Source organism: Eriocheir sinensis, chromosome 57 (genome assembly GCF_024679095.1).
Source record: "Eriocheir sinensis breed Jianghai 21 chromosome 57, ASM2467909v1, whole genome shotgun sequence".
NCBI classification, from domain to species: domain Eukaryota; kingdom Metazoa; phylum Arthropoda; class Malacostraca; order Decapoda; family Varunidae; genus Eriocheir; species Eriocheir sinensis.
The window spans coordinates 3,403,741-3,419,139 of NC_066565.1; the positions used below are offsets into that span (position 1 = coordinate 3,403,741).

At 40.9% G+C, this 15,399-nt stretch overlaps 1 protein-coding gene across 4 annotated transcripts; it reads right to left on the reverse strand.

Annotated features, from left to right (window-relative positions):
* Positions 1 to 296: 296 nt before the first annotated feature.
* Positions 297 to 13,972, reverse strand: LOC126984610 (protein max-like). 4 transcript variants are annotated; one of them, XM_050838400.1, is made up of 5 exons: positions 13,824 to 13,972; positions 8,743 to 8,901; positions 7,360 to 7,483; positions 4,013 to 4,096; positions 297 to 2,630 (listed from the first exon to the last, which is right to left on the reverse strand). In XM_050838400.1, exons 1-5 carry the CDS (start codon positions 13,860 to 13,862, stop codon positions 2,461 to 2,463), a joined length of 576 nt encoding a protein of 191 aa, XP_050694357.1. In that variant the 5' UTR covers positions 13,863 to 13,972; the 3' UTR covers positions 297 to 2,460. The 4 variants fall into 4 exon arrangements, with proteins under 4 accessions (XP_050694357.1, XP_050694356.1, XP_050694359.1 ...); XM_050838399.1 differs by having other exon boundaries at positions 8,731 to 8,901; XM_050838402.1 differs by lacking the exon at positions 4,013 to 4,096.
* Between the last annotated feature and the right edge of the window lie 1,427 nt (positions 13,973 to 15,399).

The window sequence follows — 15,399 nt, forward strand, 5'->3', positions numbered from 1 at the left end:
GAGAGTGTAGGCTGCCAGGCACCAGCAGTGGGAAAGGATCCACAATACACCACATGGGAAAACACTCCACTATCCACCAATCAGACACCCCACCCACAATGGAAGCATCCACACACCACAGAGGAGGCTGAAAGAACCCAGTGTATGTTACCAGGCTACCAGTGAAGGGATATCCAGCACACCAATACCCCAGTGAAGACCAAATCCGTGCCAATCACAGCGAACGGGTTAACCCATCATGGCAAACTGTGCAAGTGGCCCATAGACAGACAGGCACTTGGAGATAAACGCAAGTACAAACGTCAATATTTATTATTCTCCGACCGTTAATACTGTACATAAATATATAAATCTATCTGGAAATGTGTCGAAATGAAGGAGGGAGACGGAAATAAGGGAATGAAAAAGAAAATGGGAGATGGGTGTGATTGCCTTGATTAATTTTAGGTTAGTTTGGGATTACATCATTGTTTGTGTGTTTGTTTGTTGTTGATGTAGAGTGTGTAAAGCCCACCACCACCACCGCCACCATTACTTTCACTTGTAACTTATCGGTAAAAGCTCTTCAGAAATTGGTGGGAAAATAATTATAAGCGAGATGATTCATAAACGGCAGAAAAGGTGAAACTAAAGAGCAATATGACTCTCTCTCTCTCTCTCATTTTTTTTCTTTCCTTCCTTCCTTCTCTCTCTTGTTCTGTCATTCTACTTTAATTCATTCCTTTTTCTTTTTTTTCTTTCTTCTTCCTTCATTCATTCCTCTCTCTCTCATTTTTTTCTTTTTTCTTTCCTTCCTTCTCTCTTTTTTTCTTTCTACTTTCCTTTGTCCCTCTCTCTCTCTCTCTCTCTCTCTCTCTCTCTCTCTCTCTCTCTCTCTCAAACAACCACAACCCAAAAGTAACAAGTGACATTAAAATAAAAATAAAATAAAAAATAAAATACTCATAAAATTACTACATACTTCCACTGCCTCAGAGAACTATGTAAATATTAAAGAAGTAAATATATACAAAAACTCATTAACTTGTCTCTAATTTATGCTTCCGAAGGTTAATTATATTGTTAATTAAGATAAAAAAATAACTCGGTGGTGGCGTGTGTGTGTGTGTGTGTGTGTGTGTGTGTGTGTGTGTGTGTGTGTGTGTGTGTGTGTGTGTGTTTCTCTAGCCAATTCTAATGGAAGGAAGGAATTAAGGAAGGAAGGAAGAAAAGAAAGAAATGACATATGAGAGTAAAGGAAGGAAGGAAGGAAGGGAGAGAAGAGGGAAGAAGGAATGGACGGAGGAAGAGGAGGAAACATAAGTAGCTGAAGGAAGGAGAGAAAGGAAGGAAGGAGGTGGAAACGAGAGAGAGATGGATCGAAATGAGTGAGAGAGAGAGAGAGAGAGAGAAAAAAAGAAAAAGGACATGTACGAGAAACACTAACAATAAAAATAAAAAAAGGTCGAGAAAGAAAAACGGATCAAAAAAGAAAACGGAAAACCTAGGACATGGAGAGGAGGGAAAACTACACTATCTTAAACCTTATATGCAAACATGGGTATTTGTACATTCAGGCCCGCGGCACCAACACCACAGTGCCCACAGCTGTCCACACCCTCCTCGCTCACCCCCACACCCACCAGGCGAAGAAAACGGGGGTGGAAAGGGAAGAAAATGGGTCACAACTTGCCAGGGGTGACTCAGTTTGAAGGATAAAATAACGTCGAGATCTCGTTATACAATTTTCCTTCACTCGAGACCGAAGATGAAGGGGAGAAAGAAAATGGGAGGTGAAAAATGGAAGAAAATGGGATACAACTTGCCAGGGGTGACTTAGTTCAAAAGGATAAAGTGTTGGAAAGACCTCAAGTTGGTTTTATACAATTTGCCTTCACAACAAGAGGCCAGGGATGGAAGGAGTGAAGGGAAAGAAAATGGGAGGTGAAAAATGGAAGAAAATGGGGTATGATATTTTAGGGATTACTCAGGGAAAGGATAAAGTGCTGGAAAGACCTCAAGATGGTTTTATACAATTTTCCTTCACAACAAGAGACCTGAGATGGAAGGAGAGAAGGGAGGAATGTGGAAAGAAAGGAGGAAGAGGGAGAGGGAAAGAAAGGAGTTTAGAAGAATGGATATGAAAGTGGAGGAGGAGGAGGAGGAAGAAGTGGAGAATGAGGTAAAGAAAGGAGAAGGGAGAGAAGGAGGAGAAACTAAAGAAAGGATTAGACATAAATATTAAAAGGAAAGATATTTAACTGGAGAATGAAGTAGAAGAAGAAGAGGAAGAAAATAATGTGAAAGAACTGCAAAAATATTAGAAGGAGGAGGAGGAGGAAGACATGGAGGAGAAATTCACAAAAATACTACAGAAATTAATAAAAAAAGTGAATAATGGGAAGACATGGAGAAAAAAAAAAGAGGAGGAGGAGGAGGAGGAGGAGGCACGACACAAGCTAATAAAGATCCCAAGCTGCGTTAGGTCTTGAGTTTCTTCCGGCAGACGCTGTTCGAAGCCTCCGAGTCCGACGTTTCCGAGCCTGAGCCGTCGAACTCCACCAGCGACCCGCCCTTGGAGCTGAGCAGGCTATTGTTGCTGGTCATGGCCGCGAAGTTCCCTGTGTACTTAGTCTTCTCCAGCGACCGAACTGGAAGAGACGGGAACGGGGGGTGAGCAGAAGCTGGTATAGGGAGGGAGAGAGACGGGAGGAGGGAAGGAAGGGAGGAGAGGGTGAGGGAGGGAAAGGAAAGAGAAAGGGAGGAAAGTTGGAAAGTTTTGTTTAGTCAGTGCAACATCTGTGGTCATATGCCGGAGAGAGACAGAAGGGGAAGGAATTATAGGAGAAAGGAACAGATCCCAGGAGACGGGACACAACCCCCGATTAATACCTGGTACCCATTCACTGCTGGGTGGAGAGGGGCGTAGGGTATCGGAAAAGCCGCCCAAATTTTTTCACTCCGCCCAGGAATCGAACCCGGGCTCTCTTGGTTGTGAGCCGAGTGTGCTAACCACTGCACCACGAAGCAGAGAAGGGGAGGAAGAGGAGGAGGAGGAAGACTGCAGAATGAGGAGAAGGAGAAACTAAAGAAGGAAAGATGTTTAACTGGAGAATGAAGTAAAAGAAAAAGAACAAAAGGAAAAAAAAAATTGTATACAGAATCATATGCACGGAGGGAAATGGAACTGGAGTGGATTGCTTTCCCGTCAAATCGTGAAGCCATTGTGTGTGTGTGTGTGTGTGTGTGTGTGTGTGTGTGGTGAGGGCTGGTATGTTTGTGCTGTTGTTGTTGTTGTTAGTGAAGCGGACCAATCATTCCCCTAGGCTGGGTGACGTCATTACAACCTTGCATGCATGACCCAGCTCGGCCAGACTCTGTTCTCATACGTGCTAAAGGCAGGATGTTAAGTGATGCCCTCAGACTGTCCCTATCAAGTGCTTCCTCATCGGCCATGTCACTGTTCTCATACGTGCTAAAGGCAGGATGTTAAGTGATGCCCTCAGACTGTCCCTATCAAGTGCTCCCTCATCGGCCTTGTCACTGTTCTCATACGTGCTAAAGGCAGGATGTTAAGTGATGCCCTCAGACTGTCCCTATCAAGTGCTCTCTCATCCCTGACACCCTGATGCTCAAACCCTCCTTTTTTCTTTACAATAGAGGAAAGTTTAAGAGAAAAAAAAATGGAAACTATAATGAGAAAAAATAAAAGCCTGCTACTCACTGCTCCTACAAGTCAATAGTCACCTCCCCTCACACTCCACCATCACCTCTGCTTCCACACCCCACTATAAGTCATCTCCACTGCCTTCCTCTGTCACCTCCACACACTTAATCATCTCCACTGCCTTCCTATATCACCACCTCACCTCACCTCCATCATCAACTGGAAGCCAATCTCTCGTCTGACAACCTCAACCCTCAACCCAAGACACAGCGTAGAGGGTCGTGCTTAAGATACAGTTCCTAGTCCTACACCAGTGAGCGTCGCGGCCAAGGCGAGCGTCACTAAAGCAACACACGGCGTCTGTACCTCCGGGCTGAGCTGAGTCACGCATGTGCAGTTGTTGTTTTGGTAAGTCCTGGTCCGGGCTAACCTCTCGTCCTCTATGTCGGACTGAAAGAGAGAACAGGGAGGGAGGGAGTGAGGGAAGGCGGTGGCTGGGTGGTCAGCGTGCAGGCACGGTATCCAGGAGCACCCAGGTTCTCATCCCGCCCGCCTCTGCAAGCTGACAATTTTGAGTCATTGCCGAGTGGCCTAAGACTACCCACATGCTGTCCTGAAGACCATCTATCAACCCACATTCTCTCTCTAAAGATGATCAAAGATGAGTTCTGGGAGGGAAGCATGAATCAAGCAAGATGGCACCACTATAAACACTTGCCTGCACCATAACAAGGCTGGGACTGGCCACCAGGCCCCACCAAGAAACACATAAAGCTCATAACACTACCCATGGACATAGTAACACAACAACCTCCACCAAAGCCTTGTCAAACCATCACTAAGCTCATAATCATGGCAATAGTAACACACCAACCTCTGCCAAAGCCTTGTCAAACTATCACTGGGTTCATAACACTACCCATGGACATACTAACACAACAACCTCTGCCAAAGCCTTGTCAAACTATCACTGGGTTCATAACACTACCCATGGACATACTAACACAACAACCTCTGCCAAAGCCATGCCAAACTATCACCAGGCTCATAACACAATAGTCCGTTTCATTCCATCTGTCCACTTAAGAACATAGATGTGGCACCTGTACATTACCGTTTACCGGTGATGAGGTTTCAGGCCCTGGTCCTCCACCGTAGCAGCACTCCACAGGGCCACTAACATTATAACAGTAATATTAGCACCTAAAGTTGTCCTCAATCCTCATATTTGTGAAGTCGTAGGATTTAGTGAATAAGTGAGTCTTCAGCGGTTTCTTGAAGATTACCAGACTGCCACTGTTCTTAACGTCCCGGGTAACTCATTATAGAGCCGCGGGGCACTCTTCTCAAATGCTCTGAAACCCAGTTCCAGGTTGACCCTGGGCTCATAGAGTCTATACCGTTCTGTACTGTGTCTCACTGACATGGTGGTGTCCAAATAAAAATCCTGTAGAATATTTCTCAAATATCCAGGTTTACCAAGTCGCGTTGCTTGATAAGTCAAGACACATATTTTGTAGACTATTCGTGCCTTAATGGGCAGCCAATGCAAGTGCAAGTGCAGGTGTTATTCTCTCACGGGGGGGCAGACCCTTTATTAGCCTTGCAGCTCTGTTCATAACAAGTTGTAGTTTCTACAGCAGATATTTAGGAAGGCCATAATAAAGTGAGTTACAATAATCCAGCTTACTAGTTACATGATTATATATAAGCATCTTCATAGTCTTATCATCCAGGTATTTCTTGATAAACGCAATATTTCTCAGATGGTAGCCTGCCGTTCTCACCACCTGATTGATCTGTTCTTTGAATGATGGAGTGCAGTCAAGTATCACACCTAAATCTTTGACTGACTTTTTTACAGTCATAGTGTCATCTTTTATCCGAAGAGTGGAAACATCTAGCCTCCTGAGATCCACAGCATTGTTAGTTCATGATTGCGTGAAGATCAACTTTACATTTTCAGTAATATATTTGAATGTTTGTGTATACAAGAAAAACTCAAGTCTTTTAATATGAACTGCAAACGTGCCGATTTGCATCGATAATCTACCATATAAGCACATGAAAGAACAACTTGTATATCAAATAGTATTGTCTGATCATACTCAAACAATTCACAGCCTTTCAGATACTCATATTTCATCTCATTCAGGTACATAAAGTGACATCTGACTGCAAGGGTCTATACATAAGGAATTTTGATGTGTTGCATGTAAATTACATGGGTAGCCTAACATTCTAAATAGCCTAGCATCACATTCAACAGTTACTATTATTTATTATTTCATGTTATATTGATTAATAATCATTATTTACATACAATAAATTATTAAGATATCCTTTACATGCGCTTGCAGAGATAGTTGTCTTTTAATATACCTGAAATGAGCTATCAATCAATGAATTTGGAAAACATATATCGTTCGAGCATGATGTGACTGTGTTATTTGATACACGCTTGTCTTTTCCTGTGCTTGTGTGTTAGATTATTGATGCAAACGACTGACTTGTTTTTTGTATACATAATCATTCAAATATATTATTGAAAAATAAGCTTGAATGTCTATCACAACAGTTGATTTTCACATATTCACAAACTAGAAATGAGCAGGTGACACATCCATCAAAATTCCTGCTTTGTTGGTGGACAGATGAAATGGAATGGACAATACCCATGGACATACTACCATTACAACCTTGTCAAACTATCACCAGGCTCATAACACTATCCATGGACATACAACCTTGTCAAACTATCACCAGGCTCATAACACTATCCATGGACATACAACCTTGTCAAACTATCACCAGGCTCATAACACTACCCATGGACATACAACCTTGTCAAACTATCACCAGGCTCATAACACTACCCATGGACATACAACCTTGTCAAACTATCACCAGGGTCATAACACTACCCATGGACATACTAACACAACAACCTCTGCCATAGCCTTGTCGAATGTGTGTGTGTGTGTGTGTGTGTGAGCCCGAAAATGTTTGAGAATGTTCCTTTGTTTGTAAGTGTGTTAGTGTGTGTGTGTGTGTGTGATGTTTTATTATCCTGCGACACTGGAGAGGATAAACAATAAGGAAACAAAAAATAAAGAAATAAAACAGGGAGGGTACAGAGAAGAAGAAAAAAAAGGTGCTCATTTAAATTGTCTATTCCTTCTCTTCCTCTATCAATGGTTTCCGCTCCCTTTCTCTCCCTCTTCCTTCTACACTCTCTCTTACCTCTCCTCCTCCTCTCTCTCCTTTCACCCTTTCCCTCTCCCTCTCTCACACACACACACACACACTTCTGCATCTCTCTCTCTCTCTCTCTTCCTCTCCTTCACTCTCTCTCTCCAAGTTCCCTTTCCTCCCTTTTCTCTCCCTCTCCTCCTCTCCTTCACTCCCTCCCTCACCCTCTCCTGCTCCCTTTCCTTCCTTTCCTCTCCCTCTCCAAATTCCCATCTCCTTTTCTCTTCCTCTCCAAGTTCCCTTTCCTCTCCCTCTCCAAGTTCCCTTTCCTCCTCTTTCCTCTCCCTCTCCAAGTTCCCTTTCCTCCTCTTTTCTCTCCCTCTCCCCCCCTTCTTCACTCTCACTCCTCTCCAAGTTCCCTTTCCTTGCCTTTTCTCTCCCTCTCTCCTCCCTCCCTCTCCCTCTCCTGTCCAAGTTCCCATCTCCATTCCTCTCCCTCTCCTCCTGCCTCCCCCACTCACTTTGGTTCTCCAGCAAGTTGTTCTGTTTTTTGAGGTCGTCTATGTCCTGCTGATGTGCCGAGTTCTTCCGTCGCATGAACTCAATGTAGTCCGCAGCCTTCTTCAGGATCTGCGCTCGGCTAGCCTGAAATAACGAAGGTTGGGTTAGTGACGACTCCCCTTCTTCTTCTTCTTATTATTATTATTATTATATTAACATGCTTCCTATGCCTTCTTCTAATCTATATGACATTGTGCTTTTTCTTTGATTCTTACTTTTATCTGTTCTATTCCTTGATTGCTTCCTTCCTTTCTTCCTCTTCCTCCTCCTTTGTTTTTCTTCTTCTGCTCTGAACTTTATCTTCTTCTTCCATTCTTCCTCCTCTTCTTCTCCTTCTATACTTTTTTATCTCTCTTTCTCTTCCTCCTCCTCTTCCTATTCTTCTTCTTTTTTCCTTTCTTTACCTTCCTCCTCTTCCCCCTCCTCTTCCTATTCTTCTCCTTCTTTCCTTTCTTTACCTTCCTTCTCTTCCTATTCTTCTCCTTCTTTCCTTTCTTTACCTTCCTTCTCTTCCTATTCTTCTTCTTTACTTTTTTTACCTTCCTTCTCTTCCTCCTCCTTCTTCTTCCCTTCTACTCCTCTTCCTCCTCCTCTTTGTCTTCTTTTCTTCCACCTTCCACTTCAATTCTTCTTCCTTCTCATCTTAATTTTATTCCTCTTCCTCCTCCTCCTCCTCCTCCTCTCCTATGCCTCCCTTCCTTATCTACTTTTCTACCCTCTTCCTACTTATCTCCTCCTTCCTCTTCTTATGTCTTTCTTCCTCTTCTATTCTTCCTACAATCTTAATTTTATCTTCTCTCGTTCCTTCCTTCCTTCCACTACTATTCCTCTTCTTCATATTGTTTTTTGTTTGTTTTTTTTACAGCTAAAGAAACAGCTCAAGGGCAACAACAAAAAAAAAGGCGTAAAAAAAGCCTGCAAATCGCCGTTCCTACAGAGACAGAAGTTACGAGCAGCCAAAAGAGAGGTCAATTTCGGGAGGTGAAGCGTCTTGAAAAACTATCCTATCCTATCACTTCTATTCTCCTTCAACCTTATCTTAATTTTTTTTCTTCTTTAATCTATCTATTATTTCACTTATATTTCCAGTTGCCTATCCTAGCACCATTAGTTCTACCGACGCCGCCACCACCTGACGACGAGAGGTAAGTACTGGCCTGTTCTCATGTTGATTGATTGATTGATTGATTGATAGTTTATTGTTGCAGGTAAATCTCTTGAAGCTCAGGTGTTCTCAGGTACTTAATAAATTAGAACCTTATCTTAATATTTTTCCTTTCCTTCATTCCTTCATTCATTCACTCACACTCCCCCTCACCTTCTCCCCTCACCTTCTCCCTCACCTTCTCTCCCTGCAGCGACGGAACAGAGTCGCGCAGGGAGCAGAATGAGTCCTTTATGTGATCGCGACGTTTCCTTTCCAGGGCGTTGTGGTGTGCGCGCTTTTCCGCCTGCGAGGCAAACTGGAACTCCCCCCGCGCCGTACCCAGCGACTCGTCATCCTGTGGGCATGGGGTGTGGTCAGGGGCGGGGGTGGAGATGAGGGGGAGGGCCTTGGGTGAGGGGATGTGTGTGTGTGGGATGAGTAAGGATGGAGGGAGGTAAAGGGGAGTGTGTTAGTTTAGATTTTTTTTTTTTTTGTGTGTGTGTGTGTGTGTGTGTGTGTGTGTAGTGGGTAGGAGTGTGTTGAGTCAGGATTTACATGTGTAGGGGGGGGGTAGTTTTTTTCTTTGAGTGCGTGTGTGTGTGTGTGTGTGTGTTACGTCTTCTATGTCTGTATATGTATGTGTGTGCGTGTGTGTGTGTGTAATTATTTGTTGATATATCAGAAACAATTTGAAGCAGGTCTTAGTGTTATGATGTGCATATTAAAATCAATCAGAAAAAATAGTATCAACTGCCAGTGAAGCGGGTGTAATACTAGAGGAATGGCAGGTCCCAGAACAGTCCAATCAGGCCGGGGAGCACATGCCGCCCCTGCTCTCATAACCTTGGGTAAATACACATCTGAGTCACCCAGCCCACGGTGCCAGACTGTCATACGCAGCCTCAAATATCGTCAATTTTCATCGATTTTCAGGTTTTTGTCTACATCAATTTTTCAACATGCGACGCCCATTTTTGTATAGTTGCCTCCGTCATTCAGGGTTTGAGTGTTCTAGAATTGGCCTTTTCATTTCTGCCTAAATCTTTAGCCATATGAGATAATGACAGTTCTTTTCTGATTTCCTGAACAGTAGAAAATAAAGACAGGTGGTTTGTTTACAATGATGATATTTACTGATTTCCAAACCAAAAACTATCTCCTGTACCCTAATAACTCGCTTCATGTATAATTATCGTTAAAATGGTTAATTATTGATATTTTTTGGCTTTTTTTTTACAACAAAGGAGAACAAAAAGTGAGAAAAAAAAAAGCCCACTACTCGCCGCTCCCATAATAGACAAAAGTAAATATTGGCCAAAAGAGAGACCAATTTCGGGTGGAGAGGTGGGCCAGAAGCGGGTAAATACAACGCAGCGAGTACGATAGTCTGGCAACGGTGTGCGGCCCAGCTCCTTACCATGCAGCGCATGGTGACAAGTTTCCTTAAGTTGATTCCATGTGGATGATTTAGTTTGGCTGAGAAGGAATGGAAGGAATGGGTGAAGGGTGAAGTCTGGGGTGTGAATATAGAGGTTGGGAAGGGCTGAACTGGGAGGAAGATAATTGAGTAGAATCACTCCACACCTCCAAAGGACAATGTTTTCCCTGTTCTATAGTTCAGGCAGTGACTACGCATCCCTGAACAGTGATGTGATGGCAAGAGGGAAAAAGTTGGAAAGTTTTGTTTAATTGCCGCAACATCTGTGGTCATAAGCTGGAGAGACAGAAGGGGAAGGAATTATAGAAGGGAACAGATCCCAGGAGACAGGACACAACCCCCGACTAATACCTGGTACCCATTCACTGCTGGGTGGACTGGGGCGTAGGGTATCGGAAAAGCCGCCCAAATTTTTCCACTCCGCCCAAGAATCGAACCTGGGCTCTCTCGGTTGTGAGCCGAGTGTGCTAACCATTGCACCACGAAGACCCCGAGAGAGAGAGAGAGAAAATAATAACAAATACATATAATAATACACAGGAAATAAGAAATACAGATAAATAAATGTTAGGTTAGGTTTGACGAGGCGGCTAGGTTAGGTCAGCTTGGGGTAGTTTCTCACCATGTCTGCCTCCATATTATTGCTACAAGGGCAAGTACTGACGTCCTTCAACACCATCTTTATATTTTCTCCCTTACTTCGTAACATGACCGATCATGGCTATTAATTAGTGTCTGTACTCAAAGATAAATTGTGTGTGATGAATGTTCAGTGTGCTGGAAATAATTGTTGAATATTTATGATACTATAATGAAAATAGCAGACATGAACCCTGAACTAATTGTTATATGTGATATTATTCGTGAAAGAAATTAAGACACTCACTCACTCACTCATTACGATGTTTGAGAATAAGTGTATCGAAGACTATTATTGAGGCTAACGTTGAAATTGTTGACGGCCCTCGTAGAGCGCTGCATGAGCAGCGGAGCAGGGACTGAAACCTCATCAACAGTAAACTTATATTTTTTCTTTCCTCTCTTTAAGAATTAATTTTCTCTCCCTTTTTTATTTTTAATTGTATTGCTTGTTTTTTTATTTATATATTGGTATTCTATCATTATAATTATTATTGATTCTATTTATTATTTTATTTACTTTTTTAATTCATTGGTTTAATGAGGGTGAGTATATGTTCAGATGGCGGAGCTAAACTACACATTTACCGTAAAATTCAAAATAAACCGTATACTTGGTCACCTCAAACGACCGAACTGGAAGAGAAGGGGAGGTAAAGAGCTTGAGCAGGGAGGAAAGGGAGGTAAAAAGTGAAATTGACCGTAAATATTGATGCTCCAAGGACACACCATGAAAAAAAAAAAAAAGAGAAATAAACTACACTAGAGCTCAGGGACACATACAATAGGCGAAATAAACCTGATCCTGAAGTAAAAAAATAAAAAATAAATAAATAATTGAGGATTTTGAAAGGACACAACCAGGGACATAATTAACGAAACCATCACATTACCCTTTATAACCACATCCCAGAAGCTAATTACACCCAAACAAAAAAAAAAACATGATAATTGAGTAAAATAAAAGAAAAAAATAATTGGGGAGTATTTTGAGAAGGCAGAACCAGACCTAATTAATTAAACCACCAAATTACCCTTTATAACCACATTCCAGAACCAGACCTAATTAATTAAACCATGAAATTACCCTTAATAACCGACCCTGAAGCTGCAAGACACGTAATAAACACAAAAAAACGATAATTGAATGAAAGACAAGAAAAAAATTAATTACGGGGTATTTTGAGAAGGCAGAACCAGACCCAATTAATTAAACCACCAAATTACCCTTTATAACCGACCCTGAAGCTGCAAGACACGTAATAAACACACAAAAAACGATAATTGAATGAAAAACGAGAAAAAAGTTAATTAGTGAGGATTTTGAGAAGCCAGAACCAAACCTAATTAATTAAACCACCAAATTACCCTTAATAACCGACCCTGAAGCTGCAAGACACGTAATAAACACAATAAAACGATAATTGAATGAAAAACGAGAAAAAAAAATAATTAGGGAGTATTTTGAGAAGGCAGAACCAGACCTAATTAATTAAACCATGAAATTACCCTTAATAACCGACCCTGAAGCTGCAAGACACGTACACAGAAAAAAAACGATAATTGAATGAAAAACGAGATCAAATATTAATTAGGGAGTATTTTGAGAAGGCAGAACCAGACCTAATTAATTAAACCACCAAATTACCCTTTATAACCGACCCTGAAGCTGCAAGACACGTAATAAACACAAAAAAACGATAATTGAATGAAAAACGAGAAAAAATATTAATTAGGGAGTATTTTGAGAAGGCAGAACCAGACCTAATTAATTAAACCATGAAATTACCCTTAATAACCGACCCTGAAGCTGGAAGACACGTAATAAACACACACAAAAAGACACGTAATAAACACACAAAAAAAAAATTTGAATGAAAAACACGAAAAAATTAATTACGGGGTATTTTGAGAAGGCAGAACCAGACCTAATTAATTAAACCACCAAATTACCCTTAATAACCGACCCTGAAGCTGGAAGACACGTAATAAACACAAAAAAAAAATAGAATGAAAAACAAGAAAAAATTAATTACGGGGTATTTTGAGAAGGCAGAACCAGACCTAATTAATTAAACCACCAAATTACCCTTAATAACCAACCCTGAAGCTGCAAGACACGTAATAAACACAAAAAAACGATAATTGAATGAAAAACGAGAAAAAAATTAATTACGGGGTACTTTGAGAAGGCAGAACCAGACCTAATTAATTAAACCACCAAATTACCCTTTATAACCGACCCTGAAGCTGCAAGACACGTAATAAACACACAAAAAACGATAATTGAATGAAAAACGAGAAAAAAGTTAATTAGTGAGGATTTTGAGAAGCCAGAACCAAACCTAATTAATTAAACCACCAAATTACCCTTAATAACCGACCCTGAAGCTGCAAGACACGTAATAAACACAATAAAACGATAATTGAATGAAAAACGAGAAAAAAAAATAATTAGGGAGTATTTTGAGAAGGCAGAACCAGACCCAATTAATTAAACCACCAAATTACCCTTAATAACCGACCCTGAAGCTGCAAGACACGTAATACACAAAAAAAACGATAATTGAATGAAAAACGAGAAAAAAGTTAATTAGGGACTATTTTGAGAAGGCAGAACCAGACCTAATTAATTAAACCACCAAATTACCCTTAATAACCGACCCTGAAGCTGGAAGACACGTAATAAACAGAAAAAAAACGATAATTGAATGAAAAACGAGATAAAATATTAATTAGGGAGTATTTTGAGAAGGCAGAACCAGACCTAATTAATTAAACCACCAAATTACCCTTAATAACCGACCCTGAAGCTGAAAGACACGTAATAAACACAAAAAAAAAGATAATTGAATGAAAAACGAGAAAAAAAATAATTACGGGGTATTTTGAGAGGGCAGAACCAGACCTAATTAATTAAACCACCAAATTACCCATAATAACCACAGTCCCGAAGCTAATTACCCCCAAACCTAAACAATATCACCAACAAGCACCAAATTATCACCAAAACAACACTACCAAATAAATAATCATGATAATAATCGGAAAAAAAATATTCGCGTGTTTATATAGTCACGGGGGGGCCTTCTCCTCCTCCCTGCATGCCTCTCTTCAAAGCCTTATTTCACCTCCCCCCGTGCACACCTGAGGGTAATTAAGGCAGGGAATTAAGGTAGAGGTGTTCATTTTTTACTCACGTCACTCTCAATGTCAATGTCCCTCTCTTCATCGCTCATTTTGGCCTTTCATGAGTGTGTTGTGCGGGGCGTGGGGACAATATGGCGCGCTCTCTCGCTCTCTCTCTCTCCTCTTCCTCTTCCTCTTCTTTTGTCCGTTTTCTCTCCTTTTGGTTTCTTTTCTCTTTTTTTACCTCCTTTCTCCATCTATCCTTTTTTCTTTTTTTTTCCCTCTCTCTTTCTCTGCTTTTGCCTCCTTTCTTTCTCTCTATCCTTATATTTTTTTTTCTCAATCTTCTTCTTGTGTCCGTTTTCTCTCCTTTTGGTTTCTTTTCTCTTTTTTTACCTCCTTTCTCTATCTATCCTTTTTTCTTTTTTTTCTCTCTCTCTCTTTCTCTGCTTTTGCCTCCTTTCTTTCTCTCTATCCTTATATTTTTTTTCTTTCTCAATCTTCTTCTTCTTCTTCTTGTGTCCGTTTTCTCTCCTTTTGGTTTCTTTTCTCTTTTTTTACCTCCTTTCTCCATCTATCCTTTTTTCTTTTTTTTCTCTCTCTCTCTTTCTCTGCTTTTGCCTCCTTTCTTTCTCTCTATCCTTATATTTTTTTTTCTTTCTCAATCTTCTTCTTCTTCTTCTTGTGTCCGTTTTCTCTCCTTTTACTTTTTTACCTCCTTTCTCTATCTCTCTCCTTTTATTTTATTTCTCTCTCTCTCTCTTCTTCTTCTATCGATTTTTTTTTTGGTTTTTTATTTTTTTCATTTTTTTTTTTCGTAGAAATCCTAAAATGAATTTTTTTTGGAGAACAATTTTCGGATTCTACGTAAAAAAATACATTGGAAAAATGCAAAAAAAAATAAAAAGTCGATAGTTCGTATAACCGGAAAGACCCTTCTTCTTGTGTCCCTTTTCTCTCCTTTTACTCCTTTTCTCTTTTTTTTACCTTTCTCACTCTCTCTCTCTCTCTCCCTCTCTCCTTTTACTTTCTTTTTTTTTTCCTTCTTTCTGTATCAAATTAGGTTATTATTACTAGTTTGATGGTTTGAGAGCGGAGTAGAAGTGAGGTTGTAGATTTTGTGTGCCCATATAGAGTAGGAATTGAATGTGAAAAAGAATGCAAAATAATTTTGAATGGTGAAGAAATGGAGGAGGTCAATGAGTTTAAGTACCTTGGATGAGTTATGTGTGAGCATGGTGGTACGGAGGGAGAGACAAGAGAAAGGGCATTGCAAGGAAGAAGGGTGGTAGGGTCTTTGGGACGAACCATGAATGGCAGAAGTGTGAGCATGGAGGTAAAGAGGGATTTGAGAAATACAGTAATAGTACCAACCCTCACATATGCAAGTGAAACGTGGGCCTGGAATGAAAGTCAGAGGTCTAGAGTGCAGGCAGTGGAAATGACTTATTTGAGGAGTGCTTGTGGTGTGAGTAGAATGGATGGAATGAGTAATGAAAGTGCGTACGAGCGTTTTGGAATGTGTCACAGGGGTGAAGGGAAGAAGTGTGGAGTGGTGGAAGAAGTGAAGCGACAGACCTTAAAGTGGTTTGGCCACATGGAGCGAATGGAGGAGAGTAAGATGACCAGAAGGGTGTATGTGAGTGA

What these genes read in the sequence shown, in the direction of transcription:
- LOC126984610 (XM_050838399.1), bottom strand. Translation starts at nt 13,862, where the DNA reads ATGAGCGATGAAGAGAGGGACATTGACATTGAGAGTGAC. An exon ending in ACATTGACATTGAGAGTGAC is followed by an intron (nt 8,902 to 13,823) that starts GTGAGTAAAAAA and finishes CCATGCCCACAG; the next exon opens with GATGACGAGTCGCTGGGTAC. An exon ending in TGACTCAGCTCAGCCCGGAG is followed by an intron (nt 2,631 to 4,012) that starts GTACAGACGCCG and finishes CGTCTCTTCCAG; the next exon opens with TTCGGTCGCTGGAGAAGACT.